General features: G+C 56.6%; 3 protein-coding genes across 10 annotated transcripts; 1 reads left to right on the top strand and 2 right to left on the bottom strand.

Moving 5' to 3' along the window:
* Positions 1-385: 385 nt before the first annotated feature.
* On the bottom strand, positions 386-11,077 carry EML3 (EMAP like 3). Of its 4 annotated transcripts, none has more exons than XM_009246247.4 (22): positions 10,738-11,077; positions 9,727-9,898; positions 9,389-9,649; positions 9,181-9,294; positions 7,931-7,998; positions 7,645-7,768; positions 7,253-7,423; positions 7,027-7,096; positions 6,830-6,940; positions 6,489-6,584; positions 5,954-6,109; positions 5,242-5,383; positions 4,352-4,503; positions 4,144-4,269; positions 3,931-4,062; positions 3,402-3,469; positions 2,421-2,509; positions 2,252-2,349; positions 2,037-2,124; positions 1,457-1,555; positions 1,059-1,189; positions 524-978 (listed from the first exon to the last, which is right to left on the bottom strand). In XM_009246247.4, exons 1-22 carry the CDS (start codon positions 10,757-10,759, stop codon positions 775-777), a joined length of 2,694 nt encoding a protein of 897 aa, XP_009244522.1. In that variant the 5' UTR covers positions 10,760-11,077; the 3' UTR covers positions 524-774. The 4 variants fall into 4 exon arrangements, with proteins under 4 accessions (XP_024110844.1, XP_054380201.1, XP_009244522.1 ...); XM_009246248.4 differs by having other exon boundaries at positions 9,389-9,646; XM_024255076.3 differs by lacking the exon at positions 10,738-11,077 and having other exon boundaries at positions 386-978; positions 1,059-1,079; positions 9,727-10,699.
* A 4-nt stretch (positions 11,078-11,081) lies between these two features.
* Positions 11,082-13,431, top strand: ROM1 (retinal outer segment membrane protein 1). 2 transcript variants are annotated; one of them, XM_009246243.4, is made up of 3 exons: positions 11,082-12,076; positions 12,573-12,819; positions 12,936-13,431. In XM_009246243.4, the coding sequence occupies exons 1-3, from the start codon at positions 11,583-11,585 to the stop codon at positions 13,152-13,154; spliced, it is 960 nt and encodes a 319-aa protein (XP_009244518.3). In that variant the 5' UTR covers positions 11,082-11,582; the 3' UTR covers positions 13,155-13,431. The 2 variants fall into 2 exon arrangements, with proteins under 2 accessions (XP_009244518.3, XP_002821706.3); XM_002821660.4 differs by having other exon boundaries at positions 11,087-12,172.
* A 179-nt stretch (positions 13,432-13,610) lies between these two features.
* B3GAT3 (beta-1,3-glucuronyltransferase 3) lies at positions 13,611-21,533 on the bottom strand. Of its 4 annotated transcripts, none has more exons than XM_054524228.2 (6): positions 20,150-20,323; positions 19,337-19,405; positions 18,779-18,953; positions 15,273-15,633; positions 14,792-15,082; positions 13,611-14,115 (listed from the first exon to the last, which is right to left on the bottom strand). In XM_054524228.2, exons 1-6 carry the CDS (start codon positions 20,229-20,231, stop codon positions 14,017-14,019), a joined length of 1,077 nt encoding a protein of 358 aa, XP_054380203.1. In that variant the 5' UTR covers positions 20,232-20,323; the 3' UTR covers positions 13,611-14,016. The 4 variants fall into 4 exon arrangements, with proteins under 4 accessions (XP_054380203.1, XP_009244517.1, XP_024110842.1 ...); XM_009246242.4 differs by having other exon boundaries at positions 20,160-20,314; XM_024255075.2 differs by lacking the exon at positions 19,337-19,405 and adding an exon at position 14,199 and having other exon boundaries at positions 14,024-14,115; positions 20,150-20,246.
* Between the last annotated feature and the right edge of the window lie 125 nt (positions 21,534-21,658).

The raw sequence follows: 21,658 nt of genomic DNA, 5'->3' as shown, positions 1-21,658 counted from the left end.
CGGAACGAGCTCGGCTCCTGCCAGGCCAGAGCCAGGCTCCAGCTACCCCCGCCCCCGCAGAGTCCCCCTAGTCGTTGGGCTCTGCCGGCCGCAGGGAAGGCTTGCCGGGCCCGCCTCAGGGTTCGCCTCCTTCCGGAACACCTTCGGCCGATCCGGAGAACAAGGCCCACTGCTCGGCTCAGGTCGGAGAGCGAGACCCCGCAGATCGGCTACTTCCGGAAGAAGTTCGGCTCCTGTCGGGCAGCGCTCGGCTATTTCCGTCGCATCTCGTCCCCACCCCCTTTTCCGAGGGCGGGAGAGGAGTCGGGCTTAACTCTGTCCTCGCTGGAGGCCTGCAGCTCTTCCTCCCGCCCCAAAGACTCGCGCGCCTTAGCGCTTCGCCAGGTTATTTGCAAGCGGCTTTGCCTGTCATTTGCATAAATGGTCTACGCTCCCTTACCCTTTCCGCACGCCTCTTTTCCTTCGTCCCCACCCCACAGGGCCCCGGAGGCGCCCGGCAGCGCCCCACAAAAGCAGCGGGAGGCGACTTTGGTTCTGGTTTATTGCCCCTCAGCAGGCAGCGGGAGTCAAGGCCTAGGCTGGGGCTGCCCGGCTCAGCCAGCGGGTCTAAACAGTGTGTGCAGGGGCGCCGTTCGCGCCCTCCAGGGAAATGCGCGATCGGGAATGTCTCGAAGTCAGTCGAGGAAAGAGTCGGCCCCTGGTCGTGGGGGATTAGGGCGGGGAAGGGCGGGGCGGGGCCACGCCGCCGGGCCAGTCGGTCCCGCCAGGCAGCGATCAAACGTCGAGTGAGGAGGCGGGGGACAGGGAGGGGGTTCGAGAGGGCGTGGCGGGCGCCGGCCCCGCGCCCCCAGCGCCCAGCACTCGCCACTGGAAGATGCTGGCGTCCTTGCCGCCCAGCGAGACGAGGTGCGAGTCGTCGTGCGTGAACCGGACGCTGGTCACGTGGCTGCCGTGGCCCCCGTACATGCGGCTCGGCGCCTGGGCCGGAGGGAAGAGTTGCGGTGGCAGCTGAGCCCTCGGGCCCACCGGCCCCACCCCAGCGATCCCCGCGGCCTCACCTTGGCACGAGCGCACGGGTACTGGAAGAGATGCACTTTGCAGAAGTCGTCGGCCACCGCCACCACGCGCTCGTTGTGGGAGCGGCACAGGGAGTTGATGTCGGTCCCATCGGAGCCGTCCGGCCACACGCCTAGCACAGCGGCCGGCCTCAGCCCGACCTCCTACCCACCGCCACCCACGGCCCAGAGCTACACCGTTTCAGGCGCTCCGGCAGCCGCGGCCACCCACTGCCACGTTCCAGGCAAGCCTTCCCGGTCCTGAGGGCCAGAGGGGCCTCCCGGGCTGGATCTTCAGGTTTCTGGACTCTCACCCAACGACACACGCCCAGCGTTCCGAGCCCAAACTGGGCTCCACCTTGTCCCCCACCCTTCCGGCAGGGTTCCACGCCCCTGCTCACCGTAAACGTGAAAGCCCAGCACACAGGTGTAGGTAGCCCATTCCCGGTCTCGGCTCTCATAGCGATTCTTCAGCTGCTTGCAGCCTCCAGCCACGTCCCCTGGGGAGAGGGAGTCCGCCCAGCTCAGCTCTCACCCTGCCCTCAGTAGGGAAGATGCCAGGGAAAGCCAGACTGGAAAGACTGGCATGAAACCCGGCGATGGCATGTGATCTGGTCACCGTAGTAGCATCACCTCCTCCCCCTGTGAAACCCACCCTGGTGCGTCCTGTCCTGAGCTCTGGCTGAAGTTCTAACAGCTTCCATGAGTTCCTCCTCCCTAGATAAGTCAAGTCCTCCACACTTGCCCTGAGAAACTTTTCCCAAACAATCTTTTCTTAGCGCATTTTTCGACTCCCTCAAGTCAACAAGACATGGTGTGAAACTAGTTGTTTCCAAATCACAAAATTTCTCCTACATATAATTCCAACTCCACTTTAACCCCATCTCCACTTCCTTATCTAACAACACCTCTAAGAGCCCCCCGCTACACAAAACCCACTCCAATTACCCTCTCCCCATGTCCTGCTCCACTGCCACTCACAGTAAAGAATCTCATAGTCCCCAGAATTGGACATGATGAAATTCCCATCCTTGGACCAGTCAAGATGAGTGATGAAGCTGGAGTGACCCTGGGAGCAAAGGTCAAGAGTTTTAAAGTATCCCATCCATTTCCCATCCCCAGAGCCCCCCTGATGCATCAGACCCCTGAGTTTCCCAGCTGTTATCATGCCCCACCACACGCCCCAACTTCCTCACCATACAGCGGCCAAAGCGGCTGGATTTGGCACCATCACTGGAAACACTATAGATGTAGATCACGTTGTCATGGGAACCAATGGCCAGGTACAACCCATCTGCAAATACAGTCACTCAGAGAGGGAAGGGCCAGGGACGCATGTGAGTCCAGGGTTGGGGTGGCTCCCACCTGGGCTGTACCGGACCACTGAGAGCTGCTCATTGCCATCAATGACATCAGACACGATCTCTCTGGTCTCTGTATCCAAAACCAACCACCTGGAAGGGAGGGAAGTGGAGGCAGATAGGAAGACAAAAAGGCAGGATGTAAGGAGACCCCCAGGGAGGCCACCCTGGGTAGGCTTGGGGATGGCAAATAAGAGAAGCTCAGAGACACACACAGAAAGGCTCTGATGTAAAAGACAGGTCACAACTGCATTCTCTTTTTTTTTAGTTTTTTGTTGTTGTTGTTGTTGTTTTGAGACAGAGTCTCTGTCACCCAGGCTGGAGTGCAGTGGCAAGATCTCACCGCAACCTCCACCTCCTGGGTTCAAGTGATTCTCATGCCTCAGCCTCCTGAGTAGAATTACAGGTGCGTACCACCATGCCCGGCTAATTTTTGTATTTTTAGTGGAGACGAGGTTTCACCATGTTGGACATTGAACTCCTGACCTCAAGTGATCCACCCCCTCAGCTCCCAAAGCGCAAGAATTACAGGCGTGAGCCACCGCACCTGGCCACCACTGCATTCTTATGCTGGGAGATGGGAAGGAGCTAAGTGTGGATAAAGGCTGAGGGGCTTCTGATGTCTGAAAAAGGAATCTGAAACTACAGACCAGGGGCCTACTACAAAGGCACTGTGCAAGCTGGAAGCCTGTCACTTCCCTGTGTTTGTCTATGCTCCTCCCATTCCCACTGTTTCTCTATCCTGGGCTGCTGCCTCCTCCACTCCCAGGCTTGGAGGAGACACTGGTTGGGGGAGGGGGAGAAACAGTTACCACAGGAGAGGAGGGGAGCCCGGGTGGCAGGGGCTGCAGGGAGAGGCACAGAGGAGTGCCAAGGCACAGGTGGCTCCTGGGTAGAGGCGGTCACTCTCGCCCACTCCCCCAGTACCAGGAACCCTTCCCAGACCTCCCTGCTTTCCCTCCTGGGAGTCCTGGCTCCCTCTCACCTCCCCGTGTTCAGTCCTACGGCCACAACTGCCCCACTCGGGTGGAAGTCAGCACAGAGACCAGTCTCCTGGGAGAGGGGAGAAGATGAATTCAAGACGATGTCTTTCCAGTGAGGGAACCAGAGTGAACCCCTTGTCCTGCTAACTTCAAAGCCACTTACTCCCAAGGAGAAGATGGGAAGAGAGGGAAGGGATACCTGGGTGTCACTGGAGCTTGCACAGGGAGTGATACCAAAATATTTAACCACGGAACTGAGGCCAGTAGCTGTGCTGGAGATTAACCATTTACGTGCTGGACCAAGAGGAAGTCTGAGGGGTTCTGGGGGCAGCAGGGAGTGCCCAGGTGGTACTAGAAGCATCAGCTTTTACCAATCAGTACAGAAAAATTAATATTTGAGTAGCCAGTGCAGCCATACCAGTACAAACTGGCCACCTCTGGGAAGCAGAAGGCAAGGTGCTGGGGAAGGCGTGGTGGCCACAGGTGTCCTGGTGGGTGTGGCATGGGGGATCCAGGGGCACAGGGCTCTACCTTGAGGTCGATGCTCCAGGCCAGCGCGTGGCTCTCCCCATCCCACAGGCAGAGCTGCCGGTCGTGGCCGCAGGTGAGGAAGCGGTTCTGGGAGGGGTGTGTGCAGAGCCCCCACAGCTCATCAGTGTGGCCCTGCAGCACAGCATGACTGTCACTCCTGCCCCTCTCTCACACCCCTTTGTCCCTTCCTCCCCTGAGCCCTTAATCCCCAACCTGGATTACAGGGGAGAAGCCCTGGGCCAGATCTCCCCTCAGCAATGCATTCTTCGTGGTTCCCACCAGCAGCTCAGAGCCAAGCCCTTCAGCAATGGCTCGCACGGCCCCAAAGTGCTCAGGAATCTGCAGAGTGGTAGCAGAATGTCAAGAGCCCACTGACTATTGCTCTTCTCCCTCGCTCCCTTGACCCCAGCCCAGCCCTCACCTCAGCCTCCTGGAGGGCCACCAACCCGGGCCCCCACTGTACCAGCCGGCGGTCCCGCCCGCCACCACTCAGCACTGTCCCGTCCCGCCGGAGACACAAGGCGAAGATAGAACCTTCATGAGCGTGAGCCTGGGCCACAATCCCATAGGTCTCTGTTGGCAAAGCCCCAGGTAGATCATGTTTTGGGGATGCAGGGGAGTGAGAAACAGGGCCAGCTTGGCTGTCACAATACAGTAAGAACTCCCAGCCATTGCATGCACTGACTACTATTTCTCATCCTCATACTGCCAACACATCTGTTATTCTCCCCATTTTACAAACAGGACAACTGAGACTCAGAGAAATGAGGTAACTTCCTAAAGGCCAGGCAACCAATAGCAAAACTGGAATCTGAACCTGAGATCTGGCAAACACAAAGCTCCAGCCGTTTCTCCTTTGCTGTGCTGCCCACACACTTCTAGACTAGCCCCCCAGAGAACTATCAACTCTCAAGGTAAAAAGGTGGGAAACCTGGCCAGGTGCGGTAGCTCACACCTGTAATTCCAGCACTTTGGGAGGCCAAGGCGGGCAGATCACCTGAGGTCAGGAATTCGAGACCAGCCTGGCCAACATGGCGAAACCCCATCTTTACTAAAAATACAAAAATTAGCCAGGCGTGGTGGCGTGCGCCTGTACTCCCAGCTACTTGGGAGACTGAGGAAGGAGGATCACTTGAACCTGGGAGGCGGAGGTTGCGGTGAACCAAGATCGCGCCACTGCAATCCAGCCTGGGCAACAGAGTAAGACCTCATCTCAAAAAAAAAGAAAGATGGGAATGGGAAACCCTCTCCTCTGTTCCCACAGAACCTCTGGAGTACTACACTTCCCAGATGCCCCTCCCAGCCACATACCTTTGGCCCCACCCCTGCCCGGGGTCTTGGAATCTGAAGGGCTCCGCCCCCAGGTGAGAATGTTCCCCTCTGAGTCTCCAGTGAGAATGTCTCCATCCGGAAGGAACACAAAGCAAGGGATAAACTTGGGTTTCTTGTATTTCTAGTGGGAGGGGAGAGCAGACAGCAGAGATCAAACGGAAGGGCAAAGATTAAAAGTCGCAGGGCAGGCCAGGTGCAGTGGCTCATGCCTGTAATCCCAGCACTTTAGGAGGCCAAGGCGGGCGGGTCACCTGAGGCCAGGAGTTTGTGACCAGCCTGGCCAATATGGTGAAATCCCGCACTGCAATCCAGCCCAAGTGATAGAGCAAGGCACTGTCTCCAAAAAAAAAAAAAAAAAAACCGGGTGCGATGGCCAACATGATGAAACCGTATCTCTATTCAAAATACAAAAATCAGCCAGGCATGGTGGCGCGCATCTGTAATCCCAGCTACTCTGGGAGGCTGAGGCAGGAGAATTGCTTGAACCCAGGAGGCGGAGGTTGCAGTGAGCCGAGATCTTGCCATTGCACTCCGGCCTGGGTGACAAGAGCAAGACTATCTCAAAAGAAAAAAAAAAAAAAGATCACAGGAGCAGGTGGGGGTTAGGGAACCTCAGGGTCCATAGTACTCAGCCCAGTGCTTCCTCTTCCACTCTGCCCTCCCCATCACCTTCCACTTATCCATGCCTCACCCCAAAGACACCCTGTTTCCGGGTAAGGGTCCCATTCCCAGGAACCCCTACTCCACCACTCCAATTCCAGAAGTGGACGTGAGATTTCCCACTGGTGACGATGCAGCTGCTGTCACGAGGGTTGAAGCCAACGGCCAGGACTGAGTCATTTGTACTCTGAAGGGAAGACACTAGATTCAGCCACACCAAGCCCTGGGTACCTTCATTCTACTTGACTCTCCTCAATTTGCATCATGACAGTTGGCTGGCAGAGGTCCAGAAACCCCAGGACAACCCTTCTTTCATAACCCTGGTCCCCTAAGAGCACTATTCCCTGTCAATCATAATTAATCACCCTAATACCTAACACATTATCCCTCATGAGGTCAGAACCCATGTCACAAATGAAGAAACTAAGGGTCAGAGAAGCTAGGAGATTTGCCCCATGTGACCCAGCCAAAAAGGAAGGAAATGTATGGGTGAGTCTGGAGCTCTCTGCACTCCACCACTCCCACCCCCAACCTCAGAGCCCCTCCAAGCCACGTGGACTCCTCACCTTGATCTCAGCCAGCTTCATTCCCCGGCTGCAGTCCCACACCGACAGCATGTGCTCATTGGAATCATCCACCACACAAAGAAAGGCACCCTGATCCTGAAGAAGGGTGACACATAGGAGGTGCAGAGTGAACCCTGGAGGTCCAGGGGTTCATGGTCATTAGATTAGGAGGTACCATCACAGATGGAAAGGGCAGAAGAAGTTGACACACATGTCCCTTTCTCAAGAGAACCAGCAGGGTGGGGTTCAGCAAGGCCAGAACTTCCAAGGCTTCCTGGTGACGTGCAAGAGTGGGGTTCCTAGGCAAGAATGGGGGTCTAGAGGCTTCAGGGCCAGCTCACCGCAGCTGAAAAGGCCAGGGCCCCAACACCCCGCTCGAAGGCCCCCAGTCCAATCTCCTGCAGTTTCAACAGCGTCTCTGAGTCCCAGATGTGAACCACAGGCTGCAGGGGCTGGTGGAGGAGGAAGAGTCACAAGTGTGAAGCAAAACTGGAGTGCAATTATAGCGTGTCTGCCTGCTCCCTGACTTTGGCCTTACCTTTCCATCCTTATCCACTCCAGCTGTCTGTCCCGAGGCTACCCGAACACCATCAGGGTGAACAGCAAGGCTAAGGCAGGGGGAAGACACTCTAGGGAAAGGGTCTCTCAAGACCATCCAAGACACCTTCTCCAAGCTTGCAGAGCAGCAAGGCAACTCTTTTCTCCTGCTTCTCCATCCCCCCAGACCCTCTTCCTGCGAAGCCCACCATCCCCAGACTCCTCACCATCGAACGCAGTCTGTGTGCCCCCGGTAATGTCTCTGGCCGCCACCTCCAGGACCCCCTGGGCCTCCTCCAGGCCGGTACAGCACCACCACACAGGCGATAAAGTAGACCACCTCCCCAGAGCGCAGCACAAACAGATTAGAGCGGGAGTCACGACCCCTGTACCCGTAACTGGGGTGGAGACCACGGTCAAGGAAAGGGTTAGATCAAGGGCAAGAGGAAGAAGAGGGGAGAAAGACAGAGCTTCTGGCTGGCAGGGCCTGGAGCAGAATGATGGTAGGAGAGGATCTAGAAGGCTCCTTGTCTCCATAGACCCAGGAGAAAACTATAAAGGTAAGAGGGGTCCCAAGGTGGGAAAGGTGGTTCCCATGGGACTGGAGGGGGCAGGATACACCCAGTCAAGGCTGAGGGTCTCTGGCGGTGGGCCACTCGGCAGCTCCTCAAGGCTGCGGATGCCAGACGGGATGTACATGGTAATGGGGCGGCCTCGAAGGAACATCTTCACTGAGATGCCTTCTACAGAGAAAAGGGGTGGTGTCAACTACCACCCACAACCCCCCTTCCATGAAAGACAGAGCAGAACCCTACCCACCACACCTACCCAAAATAGCTCCTGGGGCTACAGCCCAAATCCTAACCCTGCCATCCAAGTTTTCCTCTCTGTCCCTCTGTACATACCCAAATTGTAATTGCTCCTCCGAGATCCAGGGCCACCAGGGCTGGAGAGGGGGTCTTTTCCCCCACGGCTGTTGGCAAGAGAGAAAGTACAGGGATTGGGGTCAGGTCCCAAGACCTAAGCGGGGAGGGGCAGGACACAAGAAAAGAGGTCACTGCAGAAACCACAGTCACTTCTGCAGGCCTGTAGTTTGCTTCATGAGTATCAGGGCCCTAGTAGATGGAGACTTTTAGTTCCATTTAAGAGATAAGAAGATTGAGGCTGAAGGGGCTGAGTGCACAGCACAAGGCCGCAAAGCTTGGAAGAGGCAGTGCAGGGTGCCAGAGCCCTTTCTCTCCTCCAGACCACGAGGCCTCAGTCTCGCTCTGTCGCCCAGGCTGGAGTGCAATGGTGTGACCTCAGCTCACTGCAACCTCCGCCTCCTGGGTTCAAGCAATTCTCCTGCCTCAGCCTCCCCAGTAGCTGGGATTACACGTGCGCGCCACTAGGCCTCGCTATTGACCTTTTCATTTCCCCATCTGTAAAATGGGACCAAAGGGAGTCGAGAATGTACACCAGCCCCGCCTCTCAGGGATGTGGGAGGCAAGCAAGAAAGTCCACATCTCTCCAGAGATTCCTGTCGTTAGATAACAGTAAGGTGATACTGTCTCTTCAGAGAATAAAGCACAGGCCAAGGACAGGGCTAGAATGAACATTCGGGTGTCCTGGGGCCCGTACATACTCTGAGGCAACTACATCCGGCCACTAGGATGTCCCCTTGCCCTCTAAAAGTAAGTATTAATAGATTGATACTTGGTAGATCCAGCGGAAAGAGGGCTGAAGCTCTAGGGACAGCCGTCCATGAAAGCCATGGAAGCTTCTAGAAAAGCCTCTTGGGATCGCGGAAGATGTGCTGTGATGTAGTGGAAAGGGTAGGGGAACTGGAGTCAGGAAGAGTTAGGTTCAAATCCTGACTCTAGCTGTGTGACCCCAGGCAAATGACTTACCCTCTCTGAGCCTGCTTCCTCACCTGTGCAATGAGCAGCATGAGACCACCTAACCCCCAAGGATGTTGTGGGGACTGACTGAGATGGAGGAGGTCGAGAGTTTAGCACAGTGCCCGGTACACAGCAGGCGCCCCAGGAGTGTTTGTTTCTTTATTCCTGTTGGGCAATCAGGTCCCCCCACCCCACCCAGGGATGTGAGGTGAGGGACATGGAAAGTCAAGAGCCTGCGCCTGGGGCGGGGTGGGTTGAGGGGAAGCCTCACCCACCTCTCTGTGCTCCCGGACCGCACTAACAGGTTGGCGGAGGAAATTGCCTTCCTGGAGAGCTTCTGCCGAGGCCGCTCTGAGGGGGATGAGGAGGAGGAAGAATTTCTTCGCGGCCTGGTGGGGGCATAGTGAAGGTCATTCCCTCTAACTGTACTCTGCAATCCTACCACCCCTCCCAGCTTCCGCCACAGGGCCACAGGACACCTACGTGTCAGCACGCTGTGGGGGCTGCAAGGGCCTGAGGATCCCCGGGGGGCCAGGGGAGCCAGCACCACTGCTGCTGCTGCCCCCTCCTTCAGATTGGGTCCCACTAGGCTCTTCGCTGGCCCCCTGAGGGGCTGGGGGTCCATTGCTCAGGCCAGGGGGTCCAGGGGATGACTTGAGCTCCACCTCTGTCTCCGTCTGGGTGCCTCGGCTCACCAAGGAGGGGGTGCAAGTGGGTGGCAGTCCTGGGGGGGCTGCAAGACTGCTGGAGAGATGCTGAATTAACCTGAAGCCCCACAGGCCCCAAGGAGGAGGAAAAATGGGGTGTGCCGACATGCATACCTGTCCCCTGGAGGAGCTGGTGTGCCAGAACCCTGTAGGGAGGAACGGGGCACCTGCAGCCGCAGCAGGCGAAGGGCTTCTGCCAGGGCTGCCTTTACCAGCTCCATCTCCTGCTCCTGCACCCGAAGCCGCTGGCTCAGAGACTGGAGGGCCTCCCGAGCAGGGCCCTCACCTTGGAAAAGGGCAAGAGGTACTCAGAATGTACCCATCACCTGAAGAAAGTGTAGAGGGAATTCTGTCTCCCCACAGCTTTACATGTGTACAGTAGGACTGCCCTTTTCAGGCAGCCCCAGGCTTGAATGCTCGTCTAGAGGGGAGGAGACGGTGGTAAAGGATCAAGGGCCTCCTTCTGGCAGGGCAGGCGAGAAACCTGGCAAAGCTCCCTTCCTGCTGCCGTCTCAGCCTCCGCAAAGACTGGGAGTACCATGGAGTACCGGGGGGAAAATATGGAGTACTGCCGAGGAACGTGGGAGCCACAGAGAGAGGCGCCGCACTGGTGAGGGGAGGGACCGCAGCCCTCCCCACGCGCCCACAGCAAGCTCAGGTCTCCAGCGAAAGCTGAGTAACTGAGCCGGGGGAACACCAGGAGAGAGGACGGGGTGCGGGAATGGAGTCATACTGAGGACCCAGAGTACAGCAAAAGAGATCCAGAGTGACAGGAGAGAGTGTGGGTGGTGAGCAGAGTCACAGTGAAGGTCTCAGGGGGCAGTGGGGGTCAGAAGGAAAAAGACCTGAAATACCACGAGAAGAGGCCCGGAGTAACGCAGGGGGCAGGGAAACATCGAGGGGCCCGGAGTTACGTGGGGCGTAGAATGACCCTGGGGAAGCCCGAAGTGACAGCAGGACCCAAGCAACTAGGGAGGGCGACCGGAGGAACTGTGGAGGATGCTCGGAGCCCCTGGGGCGGAGGAGCACGCGGGGACGCCTCCAGACAGCCGTCCAGCTCTGGCAGAACCCGACGAGCCGGGCGCTCCGGGAAGGGGCACGCCGCCCGCCCCGCCCCGTACTCACCGGGCCCCGCGGCCCCGTCCATCCGGCCCCCGGGTTGCTCCGAGCGGCGGCGGCGGAGGAGGCGTCTAAGCCGCGGGGGCCACGGCCGGGGAGAGGAGAAGGGGAAGCACCCCGGGGCGCGCGCGAAGGGCGCCGTACCACCACCCCGCGGGGGCGCTATCGGGCGCGGGGAAGGGGCCTGGAGGGGGCGCTGTGGGCCCGGGGCCGCAGTCTCCAGACCCCCCGGGCCCTCGGACTCTCCCGGGGCCGCTCTCGGCTCCCGGGGGTGGGGTGGCGGGGCCGTCCGGGGCCACAGCGCCGCAGCACAAACAGGCGCCGGACGCGGAGCCGCCAGGAAGCGCGGGAGGGGGGGCGGGCCCGAGGGGGGGCCGGGCCGCCTGGTAACCCCTCCCTGTCCGGGCCTTGCCGCTCAGTACGGGGGCGGGGCTAGCCGGCTGACCCCCTGGCCTACTCCCGGCCTCCGGCTCCAGGCCTTTCCCGGATCCCCGCCTCCGGATTCCCAGGGGACGGGGGAGGGAGCGCCCGCCCCGAGGTCTCCGCCCCCCAGCCCCTAACCCCTCAGGGTTGAGCGGACCAACCCCACCACTTCCGCGAGGGGCAGGGGCGGGGTCACAAAACGGGCCCTCGGCCTAGGGGCGGAGTTTCTCCTAAGGGGCAAGGCCAAAGTATCCTGTATTGGGGCTGACAGGGCGGCGGGTTATTAGGGCTGAGGACGGGAGGATGCTCAGGGTATTGGGGTCAGGGTGGCATTAGCCCAGCTCAAGCCGGGCCGGGCTGACTCAGCATCCTGCCCCAGCCAGCTTCCATCCCCGACACCTCTGCACTCCCTTGGGCAGAGATGGGAGATGGCGCCGGTGTTGCCCCTGGTGCTGCCCCTGCAGCCCCGCATCCGCCTGGCACAAGGGCTCTGGCTCCTCTCCTGGCTGCTGGCGCTGGCTGGTGGCCTCATCCTCCTCTGTAGTGGGCATCTCCTGGTCCAGCTGAGGCACCTTGGCACCTTCCTGGCTCCCTCCTGTCAGTTCCCTGTCCTGCCCCAGGCTGCCCTGGCAGCGGGCGCGGTGGCTCTGGGCACAGGAATAGTGGGTGTAGGAGCCAGCCGGGCAAGTCTGAATGCAGCTCTATACCCTCCCTGGCGAGGGGTCCTGGGCCCACTGCTGGTGGCTGGCACGGCTGGTGGTGGGGGTGTCCTGGTCGTCGCCCTCGGGCTAGCCCTGGCTTTGCCTGGGAGTCTGGATGAGGCGCTGGAGGAGGGCCTGGTGACTGCCTTAGCTCACTACAAGGACACAGAGGTGCCTGGGCACTGTCAGGCCAAAAGACTGGTGGATGAGCTGCAACTGAGGTACCACTGCTGCGGGCGCCACGGGTACAAGGATTGGTTTGGGGTCCAGTGGGTCAGCAGCCGTTACCTGGATCCCAGTGACCAGGACGTGGTTGAGTGAGTGATTTGCGTCTCCCTTCCTCCTCCTCCTCCCTAGACAGGCTCCCTCCTGCTGCCTTGAATCCCCACCTCGCTCAGAGGGGCAATAAGTAGAACATAGTAGCTGAGAGACCGGTTACAGCTCTGCCTTTATTAGCTGTGAAACCCAGGGCATGTTACCAAACCACCCTGCGCCCATTGCTTCACCTGTAAAATGGAAATAGTACCTATCTGATAGATAGGTACCTATCTGATAGAGTTGTTGTGAAGATAAGTGAATTATGCTTGGCTGGCACGTAGTACAGCAGTCAGTAAATGTTTTACCATTCTTTTTCCCTTCTCAACACTTGTGCCCTTCAGTCCCTTCCCCAGGCCTCTATCTCCAGACATCCTAACCCCTCTGTCCCTCCCTTTGCAGCCGGATCCAGAGCAATGTGGAAGGCCTATACCTGACTGATGGGGTCCCTTTCTCCTGTTGCAACCCCCACTCACCCCGGCCTTGCCTGCAAAACCGTCTTTCAGACTCCTACGCCCACCCCCTGTTCGATCCCCGACAACCCAACCAAAACCTCTGGGCCCAAGGGTGCCATGAGGTGCTGCTGGAGCACTTGCAGGACTTGGCAGGCACACTGGGTAGCATGCTGGCTGTCACCTTCCTACTACAGGTGAGTCAGCAAAGCATCTGACACCTCCTCCCACCCGGGACTCCTCCCTGCCTCCAACCCTGGGCCTCTTGGAACCGCTGACTCTCCCTGACTCTTTCCCCTTGCTTCCCCCACAGGCTCTGGTGCTCCTCGGCCTGCGGTACCTGCAAACAGCACTGGAGGGGCTTGGAGGGGTCATTGATGGGGAAGGAAAGACCCAGGGCTATCTCTTTCCCAGTGGGCTGAAAGATATGCTGAAAACAGCATGGCTACAGGGAGGGGTTGCCTGCAGGCCAGCACCTGAGGAGGCCCCACCAGGAGAGGCACCTCCCAAGGAGGATCTATCTGAGGCCTAGAGGCCTGGAGCTTGGGGTGAGGAAGAGGGAGGGATGGACAAGTCTGGAAACCTCACAGCTCCTTACCAAGGCTCCAGGTTGGGGGGATCGTGGGATTAGAGAGGCTAAGGATAGTCAGCGAGCTGCACTGGGGTAAGAAAGAAAACCAGATGTCCTAGGGCCTAGCCCTTGTACCCAGAACCACCAGGGAACAGCAAAGAACAGAGTGATGGGAAAGTGACATGAGAAGGCCTGCAGGCTGATTCTGATATAGACTCAATAAAGTTTTTGGATAGAAGCAATTGCTTTTTCTTGTCAAGGGGATGGGGGCCTGGGAGAACTGATTTCTGTCTGATGGAGCAGCCAGGACTCCAAAGTTTGGACCCTGGCTCGACCTGTGCAGCAACAGGAGCCCACATCTGTAAGGATCAGAAAGCAAGAACCGAATGTAAGAAGCAAAGGAAAACAAGAGGCCCCTCCAGGCTGAGATTCTTTATTTTGGAGGTAGGAAGGGGGTCAGCATGCTCAGGTGGGGAGGGTCCAGCCCAGCTCCTCCAGCCCCCCAGTGCATGCCCAGCCCCAATAAGTTACCCAGTTACTCAGCTGCCCTCCCTCCTGGGTCCGTCTGTCCTTCTGTTCCACCCTAGACAGGGCCAACCTGGCTCAATACAAGGGCTGCTTGTCCCCAGCCTGTGGGCAGTGCCACACGGCAGGCTGGGGGAGGAGTGAAGCAGCAGGACCATGCCCTGGACCTGCAGGGGCAGAGGGGCCACTTCTGGCTCCAAGGGGTCAGGACTTGGAAAACCACATCCTGGGCAGGCCTGGGGCCCAGTCCCACAAGGTCTGTGCCTGAAAAGAGGTGGTAGTTGGAGTGGGGGCGCCATCACACCTCAATTGCTGGGTCTGAGCCCCGGCCCTGCCGCTGCAGCTGCTCCTCCTGCTTCATCTTGGGCTTCTCTGTCCGTGTATGCCACACCAGTACCTGTGCCAGGAGGGATGCAGTGAGAGCCCGGCCCAGCTGCAGCCAGGCCTCTGGGACCCCGAGCCTGGAATGGATTCTCTAACCCTATCGACATATACAGTGTAGGCTTCAAAGTGTAAAGGGCAGGGTGGAGGAAGACTTAGTGCCTCTAAAACTGGGCCTTGGCCAGGCACAGTGGCTCACACCTGTAATCCCAACTTTGGGAGGCCGAGGAAGGAGGATCACGAGGTCAGGAGATTGAGACCATCCTGGCTAACACCGTGAAACCCCGTCACTACTAAAAATACAAAAAAATTAGCCGGGCGTGGTGGCGGACGCCTTGTAGTCCCAGGCACTTGGGAGGCTGAGGCAGGAGAATGGTGTGAACCCAGGAGGCGGAGCTTGCAGTAAGCCAAGATTGCGTTACGAGACTCCGTCTCAAAAAAAAAAAAAAAAAAAACGGGGCCTTATTCCTTCATCCTTTCTGTGCCACATGGGTTCCCAGAACTCGGGGCAGAGTGGCAGACCACTTTCCCCCGCTAGTTCCCGGCTTCCCCTTCAGTAGAGTCAGCAAGGCTGATCAGAGATCTGGAGTGTCCCTCCTGGTTAAACCACCCATTCCCGGGGTCTCACTGTACCTCCCCCGTCACCTGTCCATCCCAGAGCCAGGTTTCTATGCCCACCTCCATTCCCTTACCCGAGTGCAGTTGGCAGCCCGTGGCTCCAGGTCCTTGGGATCCACAAGGTGGCTCAGAAGACTGCTCTCCAGGTGGCCCCGGGGAGCAGTAGAATCAAACTGGGCATTGGGCTTAGCTAACAGCAAGGGCAGGGCCACAGCAAATCCGGCCATATCCACAGGGAAGGGCCTGTTGGGCTCCCATGCTGTGTGGAAGCCCACTACCCGGCCGTCCTGTACCTGAGGGCCCTCGAATCGCAGGCCGCCCACCAGCCCCACAGGCCACACTGAGACACCACGGGTCCAGCGCATCTAACGGAGGTCGGGAGAGAAGAAACAGAAGGGTGGTCCCGGGAAGGGAGCAGCAGAAAGAGCCACCTGGCTCACTCTGCCCCACTGCTTCCAGCCCCTCACCCAGCAGCCAATGGCAACACTGCTAACTAACGTAATGAATGAAGCTGGCCGCACCTGGTCTCTTGCCCATCCCCATCCTGGTGCTCACCTCCTCAAACAGCTCCCGGCTGTAGGTGTTGTCATCGTCAGCAAAGTAGACGACTCCTTGGGTCCCTGGTGGTGGTGGGTCCTTCTCCCCACCCACAGCACCCCCTCTGCCCCGGAGCCAGTCCAGAGCCTTGTTCCGCTGCTCGACACCACGGGGATGAACCCAGCCAGGCTCGCCCTCCCGAAGCCGCTGGGCTTTGGGCGTGAGGACTACCAGGTGTGTGAAGAGGAGGCCAGAGGCAGCCAGCAGCCCTGAGACGAGCGGGGTGGGACCCTCAGCATCCTCCACCAGTAGCCAGTGCAGTCGGGGCACCAGGCTCAGTGTCTGGGATAGCCGTACCAGCTCTGCCTTCTGTACCAGCCTGCAGGGGAGAGATGCAGCACAAGGAAAAGGGGCAGGCACTATTTGCCCGCTCCAGCCAGGGCAGACTGCTTCTCCTGGGCCACTGCCTGCATCTCCTGTGGCCTTTCCCAACTAATGCCTAAACTTCCTCTTTCTTGCCTGTCAACTTCATGCTAACACTCACCTGCCCTGTTCTTCCAGTCCATGTCCATCACCCACCCCAACCCCAGAGCTCAGGCTGTGGGAGACTATAAATTAAGGGCACAGGGCCAGGCATGGTGGCTCACGCCAATAACAACACTTTGGGAGGCCGAGGCAGGTGAATTACCTGAGGTCTGGAGTTCCAGACCAGCCTGGCCAATATGGTGAAACCCCATCTCTACTAAAAAAATACAAAAATTTGCTGGGTGTAGTGGCACGTGCCTGTAATCTCAGCTACTTGGGAGGCTGAGGCAGGAAAATCACTTGAACCTGGAAAGAGGAGGTTGGAGTGAGCTGAGATGGCACCACTTCACTCCAGCCTCAGCGATAACAGCAAAACTCCATCTCAAAAAAAAAAAAAAAAAAAAAAAAGGCCGGGCGTGCTGGCTCACGCCTATAATCCCAGCACTTTAGGAGGCCGAGGTGGACGGATCACCTGAGGTTAGGAGTTCGAGACCAGCCTGCCCAACATGGCGAAACCCCATCTCTATTAAAAATACAAAAAATTACCCAGGCAAGGTGGCAGTCACCTGTAATCTTAGCTACTTGGGAGGCTGAGGCAGAAGAATCGCTTGAACCCGGGAGGCGGAGGTTGCAGTGAGCCGAGATTGTGCCAATGCACTCCAGCCTGAGGGACAAGAGTGAAACTCTGTCTCAAAAAAAAAAAAATTAAGGGCACAGGCTTTTGGGATCAGGTAGATCTGGGTTTGAAATCCAGTTTTGTAACCTATTGTGTGAGACAACTTGGGAAAATGGTTCAATCTCCCTGAGCCTCAGTTTCCTCAACTGTAAAATGGGAATAACAGTACTTTATAACAATGTTGTTTTAAAGATTAAATAAGAGCTGGGCATGGTGGCTCACACCTGTAATCCCAACACTTTGGGAGGCCGAGGCAGGCGGATCACGAGGTCAGGAGATTGAGACCATCCTGGCTAACACGGTGAAACCCCATCTCTACTAAAAATACAAAAAATTAGCTGGGCATGGTGGCGGGCACCTGTAGTCCCAGCTACTTGGGAGGCTGAGGCAGGAGAATGGCGTGAACCTGGGAGGCAGAGCTTGCAGTGAGCCAAGATTGCGCCATTGCACTCCAGCCTAGATGACAGAGTGAGACTCCGTCTCAAAAAAAAATACAAAAGTAAAATACAAAAAATTACTGGCCAGGCATGGTGGCTCACGCCTGTAATCCCAGCACTTTGAGAGGCCAAAGCAGGCGGATCACGAAGTCAGGAGTTCCAGACCAGCCTGGCCAACATGGTGAAACCCCGTCTCTACTAAAGATACAAAAAATTAGCCGGGCGTGGTGGCGTATGCTTGTAATCCCAGCTACTCGGGGGGCTGAGGCAGGAGAATCACTTCAATCCGGGAGGTGGAGGTTGCAGTGAGCCGAGATCATGCCATTGCACTCCAGCCTGGGCGACAGAGTGAGACTCCATCTCAAAAAAAAAAAAAAAAACAAAAAATTAGCCTGGCGTGGTGGTGCATGCCTGTAATCCCAGCTACTCGGGAGGCTGAGGCAGGAGAATCGCTTGAACCCAGGAGGTGGAGGTTGCAGTGAGCCAAGATCACACTACTGCACTCCAGCCTGGGCAACAGAGCAAGACTCCATCTCGGTGTGGGGGGAAGAAAAAAAAAAAGGAACAAACCAGGAATGTGGAATGTGGGGCTTGGCCTCTTCTGTACTTCTTTATCCTTCAGATCTACCTGCCGTCCCAGGGCTGGTGGTGTGTGCATGTATGTATGCATGTCACAGGTGGGGTCTAGAGCTTCCTGTGCGTGAATGGGACAGCCATCTGATTCCCAGAAGATGTATTAACACCCTTATGGCTACAGATCCAAAATCACATTCCCCAATTGGTTTTATTAGTAAAACCAATTACATTTGATTTAAAACAAAAGCAAATGTAAATCACTAAACAGTGCCTGGTAGAGAGTAAACACACTGTAAGTAACAGCTGGTATAACTATTTCTGGACCCTAGTATGACTATCAGGCCAAGCACTTTCAACTTTTTTTTTTTGAGATGGGCTCTCTCTGTCGCCCAGGCTGCATGATCGCCACTCACTGCAACCTCCGCCGCCCAGGATCAAGCAATCTTCCCACCTCAGCCTCCAGAGTAGCTAAGATTACAGGCATGCACCATCAACGCCTAGCTAACTTTTGTATTTTTTTTTTTTTTTTTTTTTTAGAGACAAGAGTTTCACCATGTTGCCCAGGCTGGTCTCAAACTCCTGAGCTCAGGCAATCCACCAGCCTCGGGCTCCCAAAGTGCTGGGATTACAGGCGTGAGCCACTGCGCCCAGACAAGCCCTTTCAACTTTAATCAGGGGGTTTTAACTTTCTCGCCAAACAGTCCCTAAAGAGAGAGAGTTAATTCACTGCCACGCTCAAAATTTCTTTGAAATGTTATTGTTCTATCTTATAATTTGGTAGGAATTTTGTATTTTCCTTCTAGAAAAAGAACCACTTTTTTTCTTTTTTGTTTTGTTTTGTTTTGTTTTGTTTTTGAGATGGAGTTTCACTCTTGTTGCCCAGGCTGGAGTGCAATAACGCAATCTCAGCTCACTGCAACCTCCGCCTCTCAGGTTCAAGGGATTCTCCTGCCTCAGCCTCCCAAGTAGCTGGGATTACAGGCATGCGCCACCACGCCTGGCTAATTTTGTATTTTTAGTAGAGACAGGGTTTGCTATGTTGGCCAGGCTGGTCTCGAACTCCCGACCTCAGGTGATCCACCCGCCTCGGCCTCCCAAAGTGCTGGGATTACAGGCGTGAGCCACCGCACCCAGCCTGAAAAAGAACTATTTTCCCACAAATATTTGAATATAGATGTGGTTCATTTATCCTGTCCTTGGCATGCCCTAGTTTGAGGAACAACTCCTAGCCCAGTGCCTCCCCAAACTCCTCATCATCAACTCCAACTTCTTGGACAACGCAGACCTCTTGGGTGCACCAGAGCCCATACCTGGCATAGGTGGGGGTAACAACATAGATAGTAGGCAGGGCCTCGGGTTCAGGGGGCTGGGCAGGGGCAGGGGGTGGCCGTCGGAGTTCCGCTTGCAGCTGGGAAATCCTCAGATCCTTCTGCCGTAGCTGCTCGGCTGCTGCCCGCAGGGGAGGAAGGCAGTCACATGGCTGGCCTGGTCCCAGGAAGCATTAACGGGGAAAGAACGTGGGGACAGAGAACCACAGAATGTTCAGCATCCCAAAGGGCTGTAATCTTCTCATTAATTCCTAACCAATGCAGGTATCCCCTTATGACTTCCCTAGTAGCCTTTTCTACACCTCTGGTGTGGGAAACTCACTGCCTCAAGCAGCAGACCCTCTCCAACTTTAATAAATTCCATTGTTACAATTTTATGTTGGATATTGAGCTGATTCCATCTTTTCTACCTGCTGGTCCTAATTTTGCCTTCTGGGCTCCTAACAAGCTCATGTCCTTAAACAGGACAGTCTTTTCAGAGTCCAAGGTGCTAACTAACCGTTACACTATGGAACCCCTTTAGGACAGTCTTTCAAATACCTGAGGATAACGCAGTGGCACTGTCCCTAAATCTTTGCATAAGGGGCAGGGTTCGATCCATTCCCTTGGCTGCGTGACCAAAGACTCATTGTTAAATTCATTGATTCCATCGTAGGATAAATATTTATTGAATACTCTTCCTAGGAGGCACTGCCTTAGGTGCTGGGGATACAGCAGGGAACAAAACAGACACAGTCCCTGCCCTCATCGAGCTTTTTCAGTTTAGTGGAGGAAGCAGACACTAAGCAAAGAAACAAATTAATAACATTATTACAAACCGTGATGCGGCCATGAAGAAAATAATCAGGATAGAGAATAAAAGGGAGTGGAATTAAGAATGGTAACTTTAGCTATGGTGGTCAGGGAAGGCCTCTCTGAGGAGGTGACATTTGAGCTAAGACCTGAAGGATGAGAAAGAGGCAGCCCGGGAAAAGCTGGAAGAAAAGCACCCCAAGCAGAGGGAACAAGTTAAGTGCTTGAGAGAGCAATGAGCGTGGGGTTTTCGAGAAACTGTCAGCAAGCCAGTCTGGCTGCAGCAGAGCGAGGGAGAGGGGTGGAAATGGGGTTGGGAGAGGCGGACGGCAGCAGGATCATGCAGGGCCTTGCAGGCTCTGGGAAGGAGTTTGGATCTCATCCGAGGTGCGGCGGGCAGCCGCGGTGCGTTCTATAGAGGGCAGTGCGCCTGCGGCCGCAGAGCTATCCGGAGGACCCAGCGGATGAATGGTGTTTGCCGGGGGTTCATCCCCAGGGCGGGATGCACGGCGGCGGGCGCCCTTGGGCCAGCCCGCCGCACCCCCGCCCCGCCCCGCTCACCGAGCTGTACCAGCGCGTAGAGGAGGCCGGCGATCGACACCAGGAAGTAGGCGAGAAACACGTTCTTCAGCTTCAGCTTCATGGCCGCGCCGCCGCCCGCGCCCGAGCAGGCGGGGTCTGGAGGGGACGAGGGGTTCCCGCCCCAACCCCCGGCTCCTGCCCGCAGGCCCCGCCCCTGCAGCGGCTCCGCCCTGCGTCCCGCCTTCCTCGCACTCCCCTACCAGCTCCCAGCTGGGGCTGGCAGCGCCGCCAGGGCACGCTTCCGGTCATCTGTGCCCCCCCACCCTGTAGACTTGATTTCCGGTCCCACCGCCAGGTTCCGGGAACCACGGGGTGACGTCATATCCGGCGTGCCAAACTCGCGTGGCCGGCAGTCAAAACCCCGGGTAGGTGCAGAATCTCGAGTAGGTGCACGTGGCACCTACCTCGAGACCCGCCCCCTCATCACGGAATTGCATGAGAAAGCCAGTCCTGGCGCCCAGATCTTCACCTTATTCATCCATCCAGTCAGTCACGCCACCCAATAGCAGTTGCTCAATACTCATTACACAAATGAATGAAATCTAAGGCCCACCACATGATCCTATGGGTGTCTCTCCTGGAATCCTCACTATAATACTTTGAGATAGATAAGAAACTAAAGTTGACAAAAATTATGTCATTGCCACAGGGCAGTTTTGTGTCCTTTCTGGACACCCGATTCCAGCATCTCTAGTGTGTCCTCTGGCCCACATTTCTTCAAGAGATGACAACAGGGGTGCCAAGGAAGTGTTTTAACTACCAGGAAATTGATTGGAAATAGTTCCTGAGCTGGGGAATTCCACGAATGCATCCCCTTCCTCCTCACAAGCACAAGCCATCCTTCTCAGTCATTTTTTCTTTAAAAAAAAAAAAAAGGGCCTGGCGCAGTGGCTCATGCCTGTAATCCTAGCACTTTAGAAGCCCAGGAGTTTCAGATCAGCCTGGGCAACAAGGCAAAACCCTGTCTCTACAAAAAAACACAAAAATTAGCCGGGTGTGATGGCACAGGCCTACAGTCCCAGCTACTTGGGAGGCTGACGTGGGAGGCTGAGGCTGTGGTGAGCCTGGTGAGCCGTGATCATGCCACTGCACTCCAGCCTGGGTGACTGGGTGAGACCTTCTCGAAAAAAAATAAGCCCCCAACCCCCCCAAAAAAAGTTTCTGGTAAAATAATCTCTGATTTGTGGTCAGTCTACAAAATGAGGGGGAGGGAGAACAGTATACTTCCTGTCACTAAAACAATGGGAAACTTTAAAAAGTGCTGTTAGCAGCCGGGCGCAGTGGCAGTGGCTCACGCCTGTAATCCCAGCACTTTGGGAGGCCGAGACGGGCGGATCACGAGGTCAGGAGATCGAGACCATCCTGGCTAACACGGTGAAACCCCGTCTCTACTAAAAATACAAAAAAATTAGCCGGGTGTAGTGGCGGGTGCCTGCAGTCCCAGCTACTCAGGAGGCTGAGGCAGAAGAATGGCGTGAACCCGGGAGG

The sequence above is a fragment of the Pongo abelii genome, chromosome 9, assembly GCF_028885655.2.
Source record: "Pongo abelii isolate AG06213 chromosome 9, NHGRI_mPonAbe1-v2.0_pri, whole genome shotgun sequence".
NCBI lineage: Eukaryota > Metazoa > Chordata > Mammalia > Primates > Hominidae > Pongo > Pongo abelii.
The sequence above is the reverse complement of the archived record's forward strand: the minus strand, read 5'-3'. Positions and strand labels throughout refer to the sequence as shown.